General features: G+C 53.3%; 1 protein-coding gene across 1 annotated transcript in view; it reads left to right on the top strand.

Annotated features, from left to right (window-relative positions):
* DPYSL5 (dihydropyrimidinase like 5) overlaps nucleotides 1-21,213 on the top strand; it is a 168,771-nt gene that overhangs the window by 135,899 nt on the left and 11,659 nt on the right. The window contains exons 8-11 of the mRNA XM_063914956.1: nucleotides 4,682-4,838; nucleotides 6,840-6,981; nucleotides 10,003-10,145; nucleotides 10,494-10,701. Coding sequence (XP_063771026.1) covers nucleotides 4,682-4,838; nucleotides 6,840-6,981; nucleotides 10,003-10,145; nucleotides 10,494-10,701 — 650 coding nt within the window. The remainder of the gene's footprint in view (nucleotides 1-4,681; nucleotides 4,839-6,839; nucleotides 6,982-10,002; nucleotides 10,146-10,493; nucleotides 10,702-21,213) is intronic.

Here is a 21,213-nt window from a genome sequence, read left to right as displayed (position 1 = left end):
ACATAATTTACACCTCCACATACCTGTCCCACGTCATTTACACCTTCACGTACCTGTCCCACATCATTTACACCTCCATGTACCTGTCCCACATCATTTACACCTCCACGTACCTGTCCCACCTCATTTACACCTCCACATACCAGTCCCACATCATTTACACCTCCACGTACCTGTCCCACATCATTTACACCTCCACGTACCTGTCCCACATCATTTACACCTCCACGTACCTGTCCCAAATTATTTACACCTCCACGCACCTGTCCCACGTCATTTACACCTCCACGTACCTGTCTCACATCATTTACACCTACATGTACAGTACCTGTCCCACATCATTTACACCTTCATTTACCTGTCCCATATCATTTACACCTATACCTACCTGTCCCACCTCATTTACACCTCCACATACCTGTCCCACATCATTTACACCTCCATGTACCCATCCCACATCATTTACATCTCCACATACCTGTCCCACATCATTTACACCTCCACGTACCTGTCCCACATCATTTACACCTCCATGTACCCATCCCACATCATTTACATCTCCACATACCTGTCCCACATCATTTACACCTCCACGTACCTGTCCCCCATCATTTACACCTCCACGTACCTGTCCCACATCATTTACACCTCCACGTACCTGTCCCACATCATTTACACCTCCACGTACCCATCCCACATCATTTACACCTCCACGTACCTGTCCCACATCATTTACACCTCCACGTACCTGTCTCACATCATTTATACCGCCATATACCTGTCCCACCTCATTTACACCTCCACATACCTGTCCCACATCATTTACACCTCCATGTACCTGTCCCACATCATTTACATCTCCACGTACCTGTCCCAAATTATTTACACCTCCACGTACCTGTCCCACATCATTTACACCTCTACGTACCTGTCCCACATCATTTACACCTCCACATACCTGTCTCACATCATTTACACCTCCATGTACCTGTCCCACATCATTTACATCTCCACGTACCTGTCCCAAATTATTTACACCTCCACGTACCTGTCCCACATCATTTACACCTCCACCTACCTGTCCCACGTCATTTACTCCTCCACGTACCTGTCCCACATCATTTACACCTCCACGTACCTGTCCCACATCATTTACACCTTCATTTACCTGTCCCACATCATTTACACCTCCACGTACCTGTCACACGTCATTTACACCTACATGTACAGTACCTGTCCCACATCAGTTATACCACCACTTACCTGTCCCACCTCATTTACACCTCCATGTACCTGTCCCACCTCATTTACACCTCACTGTACCTGTCCCACATAATTTACACCTATACCTACCTGTCCCACATAATTTACACCTCTACATACCTGTCCCACATCATCTACACCTATACCTGCCTGTCCCACATCATTTGCACCTCCACATACCTGTCCCACATCATCTACACCTCTACCTACCTGTCCCACATCATTTGCACCTCCACATACCTGTACCACATCATCTACACCTCTACCTACCTGTCCCACATCATTTACACCTCCAGTACCTGTCCCACATCATTTACACCTCTACATACCTGTCCCACATCATCTACACCTATACCTACCTGTCCCACCTCATTTACACCTCCACATACCTGTCCCACAGCATCTACACCTATACCTACCTGTCCCACAGCATTTCCACCTCCAGTACCTGTCCCACATCAGTTATACCACCACTTAGCTGTCCCACATAATATACACCTCCAAGCAGCTGTCCCACATCATTTACTCCTCCATGTACCTGTCCCACATCATTTACACTTCCACATACCCGTCCCACATCATTTACACCTCCACGTACCTGTCCCACATCATTTACACCTCCACGTACCTGTCCCAAATTATTTACACCTCCACATACCTGTCTCACATCATTTACACCTCCACCTACCTATCTCACATCATTTACACCTCCACCTACTGTACCTGTCCGACATCATTTACACCTCCATGCACCTGTCCTACATCATTTACACCTATACCTACCTGTCCCACCTCATTTACACCACCACATACCTGTCCCACCTCATTTACACCTCCACGTACCTGTCCCACCTCATTTAAACCTCCACATACCTGTCCCACATCATCTACACCTATACCTACCTGTCCCACCTCATTTACACCACCACATACCTGTCCCACATCATCTACACCTATACCTACCTGTCCCACCTCATTTACACCTCCACATACCTGTTCCACATCATTTACACCTCCACGTACCTGTCCCAAATTATTTACACCTCCACATACCTGTCCCACCTCATTTACACCTCCACCTACCTATCTCACATCATTTACACCTCCACCTACTGTACCTGTCCCACATCATTTACACCTCCATGCACCTGTCCTACATCATTTACACCTATACCTACCTGTCCCACCTCATTTACACCTCCACATACCTGTCCCACCTCATTTACACCTCCACGTACCTGTCCCACCTCATTTACACCTCCACGTACCTGTCCCACATCATCTACACCTATACCTACCTGTCCCACCTCATTTACACCTCCACATACCTGTCCCACCTCATTTACACCTCCACGTACCTGTCCCACCTCATTTACACCTCCACATACCTGTCCCACCTCATTTACACCTCCACGTACCTGTCCCACCTCATTTAAACCTCCACATACCTGTTCCTCATCATCTACACCTATACCTACCTGTCCCACAGCATTTACTCCTCCATGTACCTGTCCTACATCATTTACACCTATACCTACCTGTCCCACCTCATTTACACCTCCACATACCTGTCCCACCTCATTTACACCTCCACGTACCTGTCCCACCTCATTTACACCTCCACATACCTGTCCCACATCATCTACACCTATACCTACCTGTCCCACCTCATTTACACCTCCACATACCTGTTCCACATCATCTACACCTATACCTACCTGTCCCACAGCATTTCCACCTCCAGTACCTGTCCCACATCAGTTATACCACCACTTACCTGTCCCACATAATATACACCTCCACGCAGCTGTCCCGCATCATTTACACCTCCAGTACCTGTCCCACATCATTTACACCTCCACGTACCTGTCCCACATCATGTACACCTCCACATACCTGTCCCACATCATTTACACCTCCACGTACCTGTCCCACATCATTTACACCTCCACATACCTGTCCCACATCATTTACACCTCTACCTACCTGTCCCACATCATTTACACCTCAACCTACCTGTCCCACATCATTTACACCTCAACCTACCGGTCCCACATCATTTACACCTCCACGCACCTGTCCCACATCATTTACACCTCCACATACCTGTCCCACATCATTTACACCTCCATGTACCTGTCCCACATCATTTACACCTCAACCTACCGGTCCCACATCATTTACACCTCCACATACCTGTCCCACATCATTTACACCTCAACCTACCTGTCCCACATCATTTACACCTCCACGTACCTGTCCCACATCATTTACACCTCCACATACCTGTCCCACATCATTTACACCTCTACCTACCTGTCCCACATCATTTACACCTCAACCTACCTGTCCCACATCATTTACACCTCAACCTACCGTTCCCACATCATTTACACCTCCACGCACCTGTCCCACATCATTTACACCTCAACCTACCTGTCCCACATCATTTACACCTCAACCTACCGGTCCCACATCATTTACACCTCCACGTACTCTCCCACATCATTTACACCTCCACGTACCTGTCCCACATCAGTTACACCTCCATGTACCTGTCCCACATCATTTACACCTCCACATACCTGTCCCACATCATTTACACCTCAACCTACCTGTCCCACATCATTTACACCTCAACCTACCGTTCCCACATCATTTACACCTCCACGCACCTGTCCCACATCATTTACACCTCAACCTACCTGTCCCACATCATTTACACCTCAACCTACCGGTCCCACATCATTTACACCTCCACGTACTCTCCCACATCATTTACACCTCCACGTACCTGTCCCACATCAGTTACACCTCCATGTACCTGTCCCACATCATTTACACCTCCACATACCTGTCCCACATCATTTACACCTCTACCTACCTGTCCCACATCATTTACACCTCAACCTACCTGTCCCACATCATTTACACCTCAACCTACCGTTCCCACATCATTTACACCTCCACGCACCTGTCCCACATCATTTACACCTCAACCTACCTGTCCCACATCATTTACACCTCAACCTACCGGTCCCACATCATTTACACCTCCACGTACTCTCCCACATCATTTACACCTCCACGTACCTGTCCCACCTCATTTACACCTTCATGTACCTGTCCCACATCATTTACACCTAATTTAACCCATTATTGATCAATTTTTGGCCAAATTGTGCTATTTATACCCCTCCGAGTGCCGGATTTTCACCTGCTCAGGGGGGTGCACACAAAAATTCAGAAAAAAATCTGAAAAAGCAATGAGAGTTGGATTGCAAATGATTGCAGTGACCCCGTTAATGACAGCGTTTGTAGAACTAGTGGTGTTGTTTCCGCGTAATGCCCGCTAAGCTGTAGAAGAAGAGACGTTACACTGTGGGGAATGAGAACAGACATTTGTGTTTCCATCCAGGGAAAATCGTCTATGCAGAAACTACCACAGCCCACGCCACCCTGAACGGCCTCTACTACTACCAGCAGGAGTGGTCACATGCTGCAGCCTATGTCACCGTACCCCCACTCCGACTAGACGCCAACACCCCCAATTACCTCATGAGTCTCCTGGCCAAGTAAGTGAGGGGGAAGGGGGGGGGGGATAGTGTGACCTGTATTCTTCCCAAATGCTCATGTAACACATGAATGCAGTGACAGGTGCGGAGTACCGTACCATCGCTATAGCAGTGCTTAGGCTGTCACTGACCACCGGGCTACAGTGGGAGAGGCTGGTTCTCGCTCCATCTGTAAGCCCTCATCTTTCTATTCTACCCCAGAGACGAGTCTCTCTGACTACACACCTAGGTGGCCAGATATGCTGGGAACATTTGGATGATCATGTATTCGGCACTGATTCATAGTTGCATGCTGCAGAGAGGTCTGTGGTGACATCTGCTGTTTTATGTTACTGCCAGTACCAGCCCTTCCCCTGGTGTACGAGCATGTGACTGACGGTGCCGGGGCTGAGACGCCCACCTGGCGCATCTTTAGATGCTGCCACTGGTTGCACCATGGCAACTTGTGCCAGCCTCGTACCAGGTGCAAGATAATGATCTGCACTCTATTTTGGCACTGTGGCTATCGAGGCGCTATGGTTCCCGGGGCACTATGGCTATTAGGGCACTATGGCTATAGGGTTGCTATGGTTATCAGGGCGCTCTGGCTATTGGGGCACTATGGTTATCGGGGCACTATGGCTATTGGGGCACTATGGCTATAGGGGCGCTATGGTTATCAGGGCACTCTGGTTATTGGGGCACTCTGGTTATTGGGGCACTATGGTTATTGGGGCACTATGGATATTGGGGCACTATGGCTATTGGGGCGCTATGGTTATCAGGGCGCTCTGGTTATTGGGGCACTATGGTTATCGGAGCACTATGGATATTGGGGCACTATGGCTATAGGGGTGCTATGGTTATCAGGGCGCTCTGGCTATTGGGGCACTATGGCTATCAGGGCACTATGGCTATAGGGGCGCTATGGTTATCAGGGCACTCTGGTTATTGGGGCACTATGGTTATTGGGGCACTATGGATATTGGGGCACTATGGCTATTGGGGCACTATGGCTATAGGGGCGCTATGGTTATCAGGGCGCTCTGGTTATTGGGGCACTATGGTTATCGGAGCACTATGGATATTGGGGCACTATGGCTATAGGGGTGCTATGGTTATCAGGGCGCTCTGGCTATTGGGGCACTATGGCTATCAGGGCACTATGGCTATAGGGGCGCTATGGTTATCAGGGCGCTCTGGTTATAGGGTTGCTATGGTTATCGGGGTGCTCTGGCTATTGGGGCACTATGGCTATCAGGGCACTATGAATATCGAGGCGATATGGTTATTGGGGCTCTATGGCTATCAGGGCACTATGAATATCGAGGCAATATGGTTATCGGGGCACTATGGTTATCGGTGCACTATGGCTATTGGGGCACTATGGTTATCAGGGCGCTCTGGCTATTGGGGCACTATGGCTATCAGGGCACTATGGCTATCAGGGCACTATGAATATCGAGGCGATATGGTTATTGGGGCACTATGGCTATCAGGGCACTATGAATATCGAGGCGATATGGTTATCGGGGCACTATGGTTATCGGGGCACTATGAATATCGAGGCGATATGGTTATCGGGGCACTATGAATATCGAGGCGATATGGTTATCGGGGCACTATGGTTATCGGGGCACTATGGCTATTGGAGCACTATGGTTATCAGGGCGCTCTGGCTATTGGGGCACTATGGCTTTTGGGGCACTATGGCTATCGGGGCACTATGGCTATTGAGGCGATATGGTTATTGGGGCACTATGATTTTTGGGGAGCTATGGAAACTGGGGCACTATTGTCATCAGGGTGAAATGGTTTTCTTGGCGATTGGTCATAGCTGATAGAAGGCAGCGATTTGGGGCCGGGTAAGACCTAATTATACAGATGATAATGCAGAAAAGAGACCGGTAAGAAACTCAGTGAAGCTGCTTAGCGTCCTAACGCCATGCTTTTACCGTGTGCCAGTAGTGTGTGCTCCCCTGACCGGTTCCCTGTGTAACCACCTTCTCCATTCTGTGCCAGTGACACTCTGAACGTGGTGTCCTCAGACCACAGAACATTCACCTCTAAGCAGAAGGCCATGGGCAAAGAGGACTTCACCAAGATCCCACATGGAGTAGGCGGAGTGCAGGACCGCATGAGCGTCATCTGGGAGAGAGGAGTGGTGAGTCTACAGCCAGATGTGATGTCTACTCTAGGGTCTGGTCACTACTGGAGATCCACCAGGAAATGTCTCTGTTACCTGGGAAATTCCAGATGTGATGTCTACTCTAGGGTCTGGTCACTACTGGAGATCCACCAGGAACTGTCTCTGTTACCTGGGAAATTCCAGCTCAGTCTGAATTGTACACGGAGCACCAGACATATTGGCTGTAGAGGGCGGTCACTCCCACCACCAGGCACCTTCACCCACATTTGGAACCGCTGACACCTCAGGGTAGAGTGGGCAACTGCTGCAGTACAGGCCGGCTGGTTGCTCTGGCTAAATGTTCCTGAATCTGGATCAGAGCTTACTTCCAGCACTTTGCCATCAAGTTCCAGGGGAATTTGGCTGTAGGAGGCTTGGAGACATATCTGGGGAAGCAGTCCTGCTGCGACCATAGCTGTAGCTATCTGAGCTATTGGAAATACCCCCTGCAGTTACATAGTGAGCATGTTGGATCATGGGGATTTAACCTCTACATTGGGGATGGGGGGGATCTGATAAGTCAGTATAAAATAACATAATCCATACGGCAACGCAGTCCAGCTGACTATCAGATCCGCCAGTATGGTCCGGCTTCCATCGCTCCAGCCGCAGGCATCCGCTTACCTATATAACTCTGATCAGCTCGGGTACTCTGTGCGGCCTGCCTGATTGCAGCTCCCCGTTGATACCTCCCTACAGCAGGTAGGAGATGAGCATGTGGTCATCCAAACGCAACCAGCTGCTTACGCACTAGCTCATTCTTTTGGGCTTATGTAATAGGGTACGAGTTTGCCGGATTTGCGGCATGCTGGCCGATCTCGGACGTTATTTTAAACTGCACTCACTTACATAGCATGGTTTTGCTGTGTAAATGGTTGCCCCTTTAAAAAATGTTTATCAAGATCGGGCGGCATCTAGCACCCCCGGCAAATTCGTACCCTATTACATAAGCCCCTTTGTCGCAACAATGAGACCTAAGCAAAACTGATGACGTCTGGCTGCGACATTGTGGAGATTGTCATTCACCCTCCTGTGTAATTCTGTAGAGTACTCCCTCACAGAGCCAAGGTTGGTGTGGCGTCACCTGCGTGCAGCAGCGAGGTTTCCAGGGCACAAGAGACTCGGGAACAGAGTCCTGACTGAGCTGCTGAAGGTCCTGGCTGAGGTGTCCCAGGTCCTGACTGAGCTGCTGAAGGTCCTGGCTGAGGTGTCCCAGGTCCTGGCTGATATATCCCAGGTTCTGCCTGAACTGTCCCAGGTCCTCGCTGAGCTGTCCCAGGTCCTGGCTGAGCTGTCCCAGGTCCTGGCTGAGCTGTCCCAGGTCCTGACTGAGCTGTCCCAGGTCCTGGCTGAGCTGTCCCAGGTCCCGACTGAGCTGTCCCAGGTCCTGATTGATATGTCACAGGTCCCTACTGAGCTGGCCCGGGTCCTGGCTGATATGTCCCAGGTCCTGGCTGAGCTGCTCCAGGTCCTGGCTGAGCTATCCCAGGTCCCATGTCCTCGCTGAGCTGTCCCAGGTCCTGGCTGATATGACCTAGGTCCTGAATGAGCTGCCCCAGGTCCTGGCTGAGCTGCCCCAGGTCCTGGCTGAGCTGCCCCAGGTCCTGACTGAGCTGTCCCAGGTCCTGACTGAGCTGCCTTAGGTCCTGACTGGTAAGTCCCAGGTCCTGACTGAGCTGTCCCAGGTCATGGCTGAGTTGCCTTAGGTCCTGACTGAGCTGCCCCAGGTCCTGGCTGAGCTGCCCCAGGTCCTGGCTGAGCTGCCCCAGGTCCTGGTTGAGCTGCCTTAGGTCCTGACTGAGCTGTCCCAGGTCCTGGCTGAGCTGTCTTAGGTCCTGACTGAGCTGTCCCAGGTCCCGGCTGAGCTGCCCCTGGTCCCAACTGAGCTGTCCCAGGTGCCGACTGATATGTCCCAGGTCCTGATTGATATGTCCCAGGTCCCGGCTGAGCTGTCCCAGGTGCCGACTGATATGTCCCAGGTCCTGATTGATATGTCCCAGGTCCCGGCTGAGCTGCCCCATGTCCCGACTGAGCTGTCCCAGGTGCCGACTGATATGTCCCAGGTCCTGATTGATATGTCACAGGTCCCTACTGAGCTGGCCCGGGTCCTGGCTGATATGTCCCAGGTCCTGGCTGAGCTGCTCCAGGTCCTGGCTGAGCTATCCCAGGTCCCATGTCCTCGCTGAGCTGTCCCAGGTCCTGGCTGATATGACCTAGGTCCTGAATGAGCTGCCCCAGGTCCTGGCTGAGCTGCCCCAGGTCCTGGCTGAGCTGCCCCAGGTCCTGACTGAGCTGCCTTAGGTCCTGACTGGTAAGTCCCAGGTCCTGACTGAGCTGTCCCAGGTCATGGCTGAGTTGCCTTAGGTCCTGACTGAGCTGCCCCAGGTCCTGGCTGAGCTGCCCCAGGTCCTGGCTGAGCTGCCTTAGGTCCTGACTGAGCTGTCCCAGGTCCTGGCTGAGCTGTCTTAGGTCCTGACTGAGCTGTCCCAGGTCCCGGCTGAGCTGCCCCTGGTCCCGACTGAGCTGTCCCAGGTGCCGACTGATATGTCCCAGGTCCTGATTGATATGTCCCAGGTCCCGGCTGAGCTGTCCCAGGTGCCGACTGATATGTCCCAGGTCCTGATTGATATGTCCCAGGTCCCGGCTGAGCTGCCCCATGTCCCGACTGAGCTGTCCCAGGTGCCGACTGATATGTCCCAGGTCCCGATTGATATGTCCCAGTCTAATAGGGACACAAACATATAATACTCAGAATGAAACCCTCAGCTGCCTGGGCATGTATAGCTAATATCTGTTGGGTCCGGTATTATAGGTAAATGGCTTTGCTGTCATCCTATAATAGCACAATAATAATAGAATACATGTGAAACCTTTAGGACCACTTTGTTTTGTACATAACAAAGTGTGACAGTTTTCATGGCTGTGACAATGTGTGACGATATATGATAGTGTGTGACAGTATGTGTCAGTATGTGATATTGTGGGTCTGTGTTGCAGGTGGGAGGGAAGATGGATGAGAACCGTTTCGTGGCTGTGACCAGTTCCAACGCAGCCAAGATCCACAACATGTACCCTTGTAAAGGTCGCGTTATCCCGGGGGCGGATGCGGATGTGGTGGTTTGGGACCCAGAAGCCACAAGGTAATCCTGTAGCGTTGCCGTGAGACCGAGATCTGTGGTCTTGTGTCACCAGCCATGCATGTACCATTTTTCTGCGGCTTCATGATGAAGCACTAGGGTGCATTACTACGCCAGGCTTTCTCGTGTCTTGTGCCGCGCTCTCTCATGGACGTACAGTGCAATTTGGGGGCGTTCTTGATACATTCTCTATAAACATTCATGTTTGTGTAATGTACCGGTCATACGATCCTGTAGAATACATATATGCTCCATGTGCATGATTCCCAGCTGAGTGTAGTCTATACCCTCTGTCCTCCGCAGCCCCGGAGGGACCTTTATCTCACAGTGTCCTGTATGTATGTTCCCCAGGACAATCTCTGCCAGCACCCAGGTCCAGGGCGGTGATGTCAACATCTATGAGAACATGCGATGCCACGGCGTGCCCCTGGTCACCATCAGTCGTGGCCGAGTGGTCTATGAGAATGGGGTCTTTATGTGCGCTGAGGGGTCGGGCGCGTTCTTCCCCATGAGGACTTATCCAGACTTTTTATACAAGAAGATGATACAGAAAGAAAAGGTAATGGCGTATTACAGGGGCCCCTGTAGGAGAGATGTGTATACCGGGGGCCCCTGTATGAGAGAGGTGTGTGCAGGGGCCCCTGTATGAGAGAGGTGTGTATAGGGGCCCCTGTATGAGAGAGGTGTATACCGGGGCCCCTGTATGAGAGAGGTGAGTACAGGGGCCCCTATATGTGAGAGGTGAGTACAGGGGCCCCTGTATGAGAAAGGAGTGTACGGGGGCCCCTATATGTGAGAGGTGAGTACAGGGGCCCCTGTATGAGAGAGGTGAGTACAGGGGCCCCTGTATGAGAGCGGTGTGTACGGGGGCCCCTGTATGGTAGAGGTGAGTACAGGGGTCCATGTATGAGAAAGGTGTGTACGGGGGCCCCTGTATGGTAGAGGTGAGTACAGGGGTCCATGTATGAGAAAGGTGTGTACGAGGGCCCCTGTATGGGAGAGGTGTGTACGGGGCCCCTATATGTGAGAGGTGAGTACAGGGGCCCATGTGTGAGAAAGGTGTGTATGTGGGCCCCTGTATGGGAGAGGTGTGTACGGGGCCCCTATACGTGAGAGGTGTGTATGGGGACCATGTATGAGAGAGGTGTATACGGGGGCCCCTGTATGGGAGAGGTGTGTACAGGGGCCCATGTATGAGAAAGGTGTGTACAGGGGCCCCTATATGTGAGAAGTGTGAACGGGGCCCCTATATGTGAGAGGTATGTATGGGGCCCATGTATGAGAGAGGTGTATACGGGGGCCCCTGTATGGGAGAGGTGAGTACAAGGGCCCATGTCTGAGAAAGGTGTGTACGGGGGCCCCTGTATGGGAGAGTTGTGTACGGGGCCCCTATATGTGAGAGGTGTGTACGGGGTCCATGTATGAGAGAGGTGTATACAAGGGCCCCTGTATGGGAGAGGTGAGTACAGGGGCCCATGCATGAGAAAGGTGTGTACAGGGGCCCATGTATGAGAAAGGTGTGTACAGGGGCCCCTATATGTGAGAAGTGTGTACGGGACCCCTATATGTGAGAGGTGTGTGTGGGGCCCATGTATGAGAAAGGTGTGTACGGGGGCCCTTATATGTGAGAGGTGTGTACGGGGCCCATGTATGAGAGAGGTGTATACGGGGGCCCCTGTATAGGAGAGGTGAGTACAGGGGCCCATGTATGAGAAAGGTGTGTACGGGGCCCCTTTATGTGAGAGGTGTGTACGGGGCCCATGTATGAGAGAGGTGTATTCGGGGGCCCCTGTATGGGAGAGATGAGTACAGGGGCCCATGTATGAGAAAGGTGTGTACGGGGCCCCTTTATGTGAGAGGTGTGTACGGGGCCCATGTATGAGAAAGGTGTGTACGGGGCCCCTATATGTGAGAGGTGTGTACGGAGCCCCTATACGAGAGAGGTGTGTACGGGGGCCCCTGTATGAGAGAGGTGTGTACGGGCCCCTATATATGAGAGGTGTGTATGGGGGCCCCTATATGTGAGAGGTGAGTACAGGGCCCCATGTATGAGAGAGGTGTGTACGGGGCCCCTGTATGTGAGAGTTGAGTACAGGGGCCCATGTATGAGAAAGGAGTGTACGGGGACCCCTATATGTGAGAGGTGAGTACAGGGGCCCCTGTATGGGAGAGGTGAGTACAGGGGCCCCTATATGTGAGAGGTGTGTACAGGGGCCCATGAATGTGAGAGGTGTGTACGGGGGCCCCTATACGAGAGAGGTGTGTACGGGGGCCCCTGTATGAGAGAGGTGTGTACGGGGGCCCCTGTATGTGAGAGGTGAGTACATCCTGAGAATGGGAGCTATTGCGGTATTACCGTGTGTGTGTCTCGTACATGTATTACGGGCGCTGCATTGGACGTGTACACAGATGCCTTCGCAGTGCGATTGTGTATGCAGCCGCTGTGTGAAATGCGCATACTGCGTACAGAGACGTGACCATCGGACGCTCGCCGGTCACACATTGTCCCTCAGAGTAACCTTATGGTCGCGCGGCGTGGCTGCTGGCAGGAAGACGCCGGTGTAACTGCGTACAGGATCGCAGCCGCGAGCTGAGACACGCCCCAAAAACGAGTGCGACACGTCTGCATTTGGCTCGCCCATCCCCTGGTAATTCCCACAAATTGTCAATCATTTTGCAAATAATTCCACACTGCGACCTGCATGGCGAGAGCATGGCGGCACGTGCGCAGAGCGTCCTACACACATAGGCAGAGGCACACACATTGCGCCCACCTCTGAATCCGACCGTTGCTCTGTTACAGGCTCCATACTCCTCTTATTAATGTACTAGTGACAATCTACTTGCTATATACTAGGCCCTACAGCTGCTGTGGAACTACACATCCCAGCATGCCCTGCAACAGTTTTGCTGTTATAGAATCATAATCGGTTTCAGGGCATGCTGGGATGTGTAGTTCCACAGCAATTGGAGGGCTACATATTTATTACCCCTTCTATGTAATGTACAATGTGTAATTCTTTATGGTTGCCACTAGATGGCGAGAGTTACTTATTTAATCCTGCACTGAGGTTACAGATTGCAGCGTCATGGCTCATTGGGGTATATTTACTAAGGTCCCGATTTTGACCGAGATGCCGTTTTTTCTTCAAAGTGTCATGTCGGGAATTTACTAAGCAAAAATCACGGCAGTGATGAGGGCATTCGTATTATTTTGGAAGTCCTAGGAAAAAACCACGAATCAATACACCATCGGTCAAATACGCCTACAATTTGGTAGAAATCGGTAATTTACTAAAAAGTGCAAATCACAAACACTGCCGACAATAGCCAAACACTGCCGTGATAAAATACAAATCGTGAAAAAGTGCTAAAAAAACCCAGACCTGCTTTTTTATCCCGTGTTTGGATAGGCATGCAGGGATCCATGAGATCCGTGCATGTTTATCAGTGGGAAGGGGATGGGAAAGTGTTTCTTTTTTGGAAAAAAATTGCGTGGGGTCCCCCCTCCTAAGCAAAACCAGCCTCGGGCTCTTTGAGCCGGTCCTGGTTGAAAAAATATGGGGGAAAAAATGATAGAGGTTCCTCCATATTTAAACAACCAGCACCGGGCTCTGCGCCTGGTCCTGGTTCCAAAAATACGGGGGACAAAAAGCGTAGGGGTCCCCCGTATTTCTGAAACCAGCACCGGGCTCCACTAGCCAGATACATAATGCCACAGCCGGGGGACACTTTTATATAGGTCCCGGCGGCCCTGGCATTACATAACCAACTAGTCACCCCTGGCCGGGGTACCCTGGAGGAGTGGGGACCCCTTCAATCAAGGGGTCCCCCCCCTCCAGCCACCCAAGGACCAGGGGTGAAGCCCGAGGCTGTCCCCCCCATCCAAAGGCTGCGGATGGGAGGCTGATAGCCGTTGTGTAAAAAAATGAATATTGTTTTTAGTAGCAGTACTACAAGTCCCAGCAAGCCTCCCCGCAAGCTGGTACTTGGAGAACCACAAGTACCAGCATGCGGAGGAAAACCGGGCCCGCTGGTACCTGTAGTACTACTACTAAAAAAATACCCCAATAAAAACATCACACACACACCTTGAAAGTATAACTTTAATGCATACATCCACACCTCCATATACACATACTTACCTTATGTTCACACGAGGGTCGGTCCTCTTCTCCATGTAGAATCCATGGTGTACCTGTTGAAAAAATTATACTCACCAGATCCAGTGTAGAAGCCTCTTCTTCTTGTAATCCATTTGTAATCCACGTACTTGTCAAAATAAAAAAACGGACACCCGACCTCGCACTGAAAGGGGCCCCATGTTTTCACATGGGACCCCTTTCCCCGAATGCCAGAAACCCACTCTGACTGATGTCTAAGTGGGTTTCTTCAGCCAATCAGGGAGCGCCACGTTGTGGCACCCTCCTGATTGGCTGTGTGCTCCTGTACTGACTGACAGGCGGCACACGGCAGTGTTACAATGTAGCGCCTATGCGCTCCATTGTAACCAATGGTGGGAACTTTGCGGTCAGTGGTGAGGTTACTTTCGGTCACCCGCTGACCACAAAGTTCCCACCATTGGTTACAATGGAGCGCATAGGCGCTACATTGTATCACTGCCGTGTGCTGTCTGTCATACAGTACAGGAGCACACAGCCGATCAGGAGGATGCTACAACGTGGCGTTCCCTGATTGGCTGAAGAAACCCTCTTAGACATAAGTCAGAGGGGGTTTCTGGCATTCGGGGAAAGGGGTCCCATGTGAAAACATGGGGCCCCTTTCAGTGCGAGGTCGGGTGTCCGTTTTTTTATTTTGACAAGTACCTGGATTACAAATGGATTACAAGAAGAGCCTTCTACCCTGGATCTGGTGAGTATAATTTTTTCCACAGGTACACCATGGATTCTACATGGAGAAGAGGACCGACCCTCGTGTGAACACAAGGTAAGTATGTGTATATGGAGGTGTGGATGTATGTATGTATGTATTAAAGTTATACTTTCAAGGTGTGTGTCTTATGTTTTTATTGGGGTATTTTTTTAGTAGTAGTACTACAGGTACCAGCGGGCCCGGTTTTCCTCCGCATGCTGGTACTTGTGGTTCTCCAAGTACCAGCTTGCAGGGGAGGCTTGCTGGGACTTGTAGTACTGCTACTAAAAACAATATTCATTTTTTTACACAACGGCTATCAGCCTCCCATCCGCAGCCCATTGGATGGGGGGGGACAGCCTCGGGCTTCACCCCTGGTCCTTGGGTGGCTGGAGGGGGGGGACCCCTTGATTGAAGGGGTCCCCACTCCTCCAGGGTACCCCGGCCAGGGGTGACTAGTTGGTTATGTAATGTCAGGGCCGCCGGGACCTATATAAAAGTGTCCCCCGGATGTGGCATTATGTATCTGGCTAGTGGAGCCCGGTGCTGGTTTCAGAAATACGGGGGACCCCTACGCTTTTTGTCCCCCGTATTTTTGGAACCAGGACCAGGCGCAGAGCCCGGTGCTGGTTGTTTAAATATGGGGGAACCTCTATCATTTCCCCCCCCATATTTTTGCAACCAGGATCGGCTCAAAGAGCCCGAGGCTGGTTTGGCTTAGGAGGGGGGACCCCACGCAATTTTTTTTTAGATTTTAACACTGTTTTTTTTTTTTTAACAAGGTGCACAATGAAGCCCAGCACGGATCTCTCAGATCCGGACGAGATTCATTGTATTAAAGTCGGCAGTGTTTTACAAGTCACTCACGTAAAACACTGCCTAAAAAATAGAATGACATCGACATCTGTAAAACCGAAAATGCAGAATACGACAGCTTAGTAAATTAGTCGTACTAAATTCAAAAAGTTGCATATTTACACTTTCGATGTCATTTGTGATTGAACTTTGACCTCAAACGGGAAAATACGATTTTTAGTAAATATACCCCATTGTCTGCTGGTGTCACAGCTAGCGGCTGCTGTCTAATGACACCCTGGGAAACCATCCCCAGCCGTAGCGCATACTGCCAGGCCAACACTGCAGAGGGTCCTAACCACTGTATTGTCCAGCATTTGTCACACTGGGGCAGATGTATTAAGCCTGGAGAAGTGATAAAGCAGTGATAAGTGCAAGGTGATAACGCACCAGCCAATCAGCTTCTACTGTCGTTTTGACAAACCTGTAATGATTGGTGCGTTATCACCATCCACTTATCACTTCTTTATCACTTCTCCAGGCTTAATACATCTGCCCCAGTGTTACAATGGATTCCACAGAACAATAATCCCATCACTGTACTTTATAAGGAAATGACGAGTTACTCCAAAGTTTTAGGCACTTTATAAATATTTGATTTTTATCCTCATCCAACTTGTTGCAGAAAGTTTAACTCAGAGGCCGCTCCCCTCAGCCTTACCTGCACGCTTTGTGTCCGGGCCCTGTGTGACGGACATTGGGGGTAACACAGAGGCCGCTCCCCTCAGCCTTACCTGCACGATGTGTGTCCGGGCCCTGTGTGACGGACATTGGGGGTAACACAGAGGCCGCTCCCCTCAGCCTTACCTGCACGCTGTGTGTCCGGGCCCTGTGTGACGGACATTGGGGGTAACACAGAGGCCGCTCCCCTCAGCCTTACCTGCACGCTGTGTGTCCGGGCCCTGTGTGACAGACATTGGGGGTAACACAGAGGCCGCTCCCCTCAGCCTTACCTGCACGCTATGTGTCCGGGCCCTGTGTGACAGACATTGGGGGTAACACAGAGGCCGCTCCCCTCAGCCTTACCTGCACGCTGTGTGTCCGGGCCCTGTGTGACAGACATTGGGGGTAACACAGAGGCCGCTCCCCTCAGCCTTACCTGCACGCTGTGTGTCCGGGCCCTGTGTGACGGACATTGGGGGTAACACAGAGGCCGCTCCCCTCAGCCTTACCTGCACGCTGTGTGTCCGGGCCCTGTGTGACGGACATTGGGGGTAACACAGAGGCCGCTCCCCTCAGCCTTACCTGCACGCTGTGTGTCCGGGCCCTTTGTGACAGACATTCGGGGTAACACAGAATCCGCTTCCCTCAGCCTTACCTGCACGTTGTGTGTCCGGGCCCTGTGTGACGGACATTGGGGGTAACACAGAGGCCGCTCCCCTCAGCCTTACCTGCACGCTGTGTGTCCGGGCCCTGTGTGACAGACATTGGGGGTAACACAGAGGCCGCTCCCCTCAGCCTTACCTGCACGCTGTGTGTCCGGGCCCTGTGTGACGGACGTTGGGGGTAACACAGAGGCCGCTCCCCTCAGCCTTACCTGCACGCTGTGTGTCCGGGCCCTGTGTGACAGACATTGAGGATAACACAGAGGCCGCTCCCCTCAGCCTTACCTGCATGCTGTGTGTCCGGGCTCTGTGTGACAGACATTGGGGGTAACACAGAGGCCGCTCCCCTCAGCCTTACCTGCACGCTGTGTGTCCGGGCCCTGTGTGACGGACATTGGGGGTAACACAGAAGCCGCTCCCCCCAGCCTTACCTGCACGTTGTGTGTCCGGGCCCTGTGTGACGGACATTGGGGGTAACACAGAGGCCGCTCCCCTCAGCCTTACCTGCACGCTATGTGTCCGGGCCCTGTGTGACGGACGTTGGGGGTAACACAGAGGCCGCTCCCCTCAGCCTTACCTGCACGCTGTGTGTCCGGGCCCTGTGTGACAGACATTGGGGGTAACACAGAGGCCGCTCCCTCAGCCTAACCTTGCACTCTGTGTGTCCGGGCCCTGTGTGACAGACATTGGGGGTAACACAGAGGCCGCTCCCCTCAGCCTTACCTGCACGCTGTGTGTCCGGGCCCTGTGTGACAGACATTCGGGGTAACACAGAGGCCGCTCCCCTCAGCCTTACCTGCACGCTGTGTGTCCGGGCCCTGTGTGACGGACATTGGATGTAACTCAGGGGCCGCTCCCCTCAGCCTTACCTGCCCCCTGTGTGTCCGGGCCCTGTGTGACGGACGTTGGGGGTAACACAGAGGCCGCTCCCCTCAGCCTTACCTGCACGCTGTGTGTCCGGGCCCTGTGTGACGGACGTTGGGGGTAACACAGAGGCCGCTCCCCTCAGCCTTACCTGCACGCTATGTGTCCGGGCCCTGTGTGACGGACGTTGGGGGTAACACAGAGGCCGCTCCCCTCAGCCTTACCTGCACTTGTGTATCCGGGCCCTGTGTGACGGACATTGGGGGTAGCTCAGAGGCCGCTCCCCTCAGCCTTACCTGCCCCCTGTGTGTCCGGGCCCTGTGTAACGCACATTGGGAGTAACTCAGAGGCCGCTCCCCTCAGCCTTTACCTGCACGCTGTGTGTCTGGGCCCTGTGTGACGCACATTGGGGGTAACTCAGGGGCCGCTCCCCTCAGCCTTACCTGCACGCTGTGTGTCCGGGCCCTGTGTGACAGACATTGGGAGTATCACAGAGGCCGCTCCCCTCAGCCTTACCTGCACACGCTGCGTGTCCGGTTCCTGTGTGACGGACATTGGGGGTAACACAGAGACCGCTCCCCTCAGCCTTACCTTCACGCTGTGTACCCGGGCCCTGTGTGACAGACATTGGGAGTAACACAGAGGCCACTCCCCTCAGCCTTACCTGCACGCTGTGTATCCGGGCCCTGTGTGACAGACATTGGGGGTAACACAGAGGCCGCTCCCCTCAGCCTTACCTGCATGCTATGTGTCCGGGCCCTGTGTGACGGACGTTGGGGGTAACACAGAGGCCGCTCCCCTCAGCCTTACCTACACGCTGTGTATCCGGGCCCTGTGTGACGGACATTGGGGGTAGCTCAGAGGCCGCTCCCCTCAGCCTTACCTGCCCCCTGTGTGTCCGGGCTCTGTGTGACGCACATTGGGAGTAACTCAGAGGCCGCTCCCCTCAGCCTTACCTGCACGCTGTGTGTCCGGGCCCTGTGTGACGCACATTGGGGGTAACTCAGGGGCCGCTCCCCTCAGCCTTACCTGCACGCTGTGTGTCCGGGCCCTGTGTAACGCTCATTGGGGGTAACACAGAGGCCGCTCCCCTCAGCCTTACCTGCACGCTGTGTATCCGGGCCCTGTGTGACAGACATTGGGAGTATCACAGAGGCCGCTCCCCTCAGCCTTACCTGCACACGCTGCGTGTCCGGGCCTTGTGTGACGGACATTGGGGGTAACTCAGAGGCCGCTCCCCTCAGCCATACCTGCACGCTGTGCGTCCGGGCCCTGTGTAACGGACATTTTGATGGTAACTCAGAGGGCGTTCCACTCAACCTTACCTGCACGCTGTGCGTCCGGGCTCTGTGTGACGGACATTGAGGGTAACACAGAGGCCGCTCCCCTCAGCCTTACCTGCACGCTGTGTGTCCGGGCCCTGTGTGACGGACATTGGGGGTAACACAGTGGCCGCTCCCCTCAGCCTTACCTGCACGCTGTGTGTCCGGGCCCTGTGTGACAGATATTGGGAGTAACACAGAGGCCGCTCCCCCCAGCCTTACCTGCACGCTGTGTGTCCGGGCCCTGTGTGACAGACATTGGGAGTAACACAGAGGCCGCTCCCCTCAGCCTTACCTGCACGCTGTGTGTCCGGGCCCTGTGTGACGGACATTGGGGTTAACTTAGAGGCCGCTCCACTCAGCCTTACCTGCACGCTGTGTGTCCGGGCCCTGTGTGACGGACATTGGGGGTAACACAGAGGCCGCTCCCCTCAGCCTTACCTGCACGCTCTGTGTCCGGGCCCTGTGTGACGAACATTGGGGGTAACACTGAGGCCGCTCCCCTCAGCCTTACCTGCACGCTCTGTGTCCGGGCCCTGTGTGACGCACATTGGGAGTAACACAGAGGCCGTTCCCCTCAGCCTTACCTGCACGCTGTGTATCCGGGCCCTGTGTGACGCACATTGGGAGTAACACAGAGGCCGTTCCCCTCAGCCTTACCTGCACGCTGTGTATCCGGGCCCTGTGTGTGGGACATTGGGAGTAACACAGAGGCCGCTCCAATCAGCCTTACCTGCACACACTGTGTTTCCGGGCCCTGTGTGACGCACATTGGGGGTAACACAGAGGCCGCGCTCCTCAGCCTTACCTGCACGCTGTGTGCCCGGGCCTTGTGTGACAGACATTCGGGGTAACACAGAGGCCGCTCCCCTCAGCCTTACCTGCACACGTTGTGTGTCCGGGCCTTGTGAGACGGACATTGGGAGTGACATAGAGGCAGCTCCCCTTAGTCTTACCTGCACACGCTGTGTGTTCGGGTCTTGTGTAATGGGAGGAGGTGGTAAGGAGGCAGTAGGTGGTATGCAGGGGGGAGGTGGTATGCAGGGGGGAGGTGGTATGGAGGCGGGAGGTGGTATGTAGGGAGGAGGTGGTATGCAGGGGAAGGTGGTATGGAGGCAGGAGGTACTATGCACGGAGGAGGTGGTATGCAGGGAGGAGGTGGTATGCAGGGGGGAGGTGGTATGAAGGCGGGAGGTGGTATGCAGGGGGGAGGTGGTATGCACCGGGGAGGTCGTATGCAGGGGGGAGGTGGTATGGAGGCAGGATGTGGTATTCAGGGGGGAGGAGGTATGCAGGGAGGAGGTGGTATGCAGGGGGAAGGTGGTATGGAGGCGGGAGGTGGTATGGAGGCAGGAGGTGGTATGCAGGAGGAGGTGGTATGCAGGGGGAGGTGGTATGGAGGCAGGATGTGGTATGCAAGGGGAAGGTGGTATGGAGGCAGGAGGTGGTATGCCGGGGGAGGTGGTATGGAGGCAGGATGTGGTATTCAGGGGGGAGGAGGTATGTAGGGAGGAGGTGGTATGCAGGGGGAAGGTGGTATGGAGGCGGGAGGTGGTATGGAGGCAGGAGGTGGTATGCAGGAGGAGGTGGTATGCAGGGGGAGGTGGTATGGAGGCAGGATGTGGTATGCAAGGGGAAGGTGGTATGGAGGCAGGAGGTGGTATGCAAGGGGAAGGTGGTATGGAGGCAGGAGGTGGTATGCAGGGGGAGGTGGTATGGAGGCAGGAGGTGGTATGCAGGGGGAGGTGGTATGGAGGCAGGAGGTGGTATGCAGGGGGAGGAGGTATGCAGGGAGGAGGTGGTATGCAGGGGGAGGTGGTATGGAGGCAGGAG

This window comes from Pseudophryne corroboree, chromosome 4 (assembly GCF_028390025.1).
Source record: "Pseudophryne corroboree isolate aPseCor3 chromosome 4, aPseCor3.hap2, whole genome shotgun sequence".
NCBI classification, from domain to species: Eukaryota; Metazoa; Chordata; class Amphibia; order Anura; family Myobatrachidae; genus Pseudophryne; species Pseudophryne corroboree.
The sequence above is the reverse complement of the archived record's forward strand: the minus strand, read 5'-3'. Positions and strand labels throughout refer to the sequence as shown.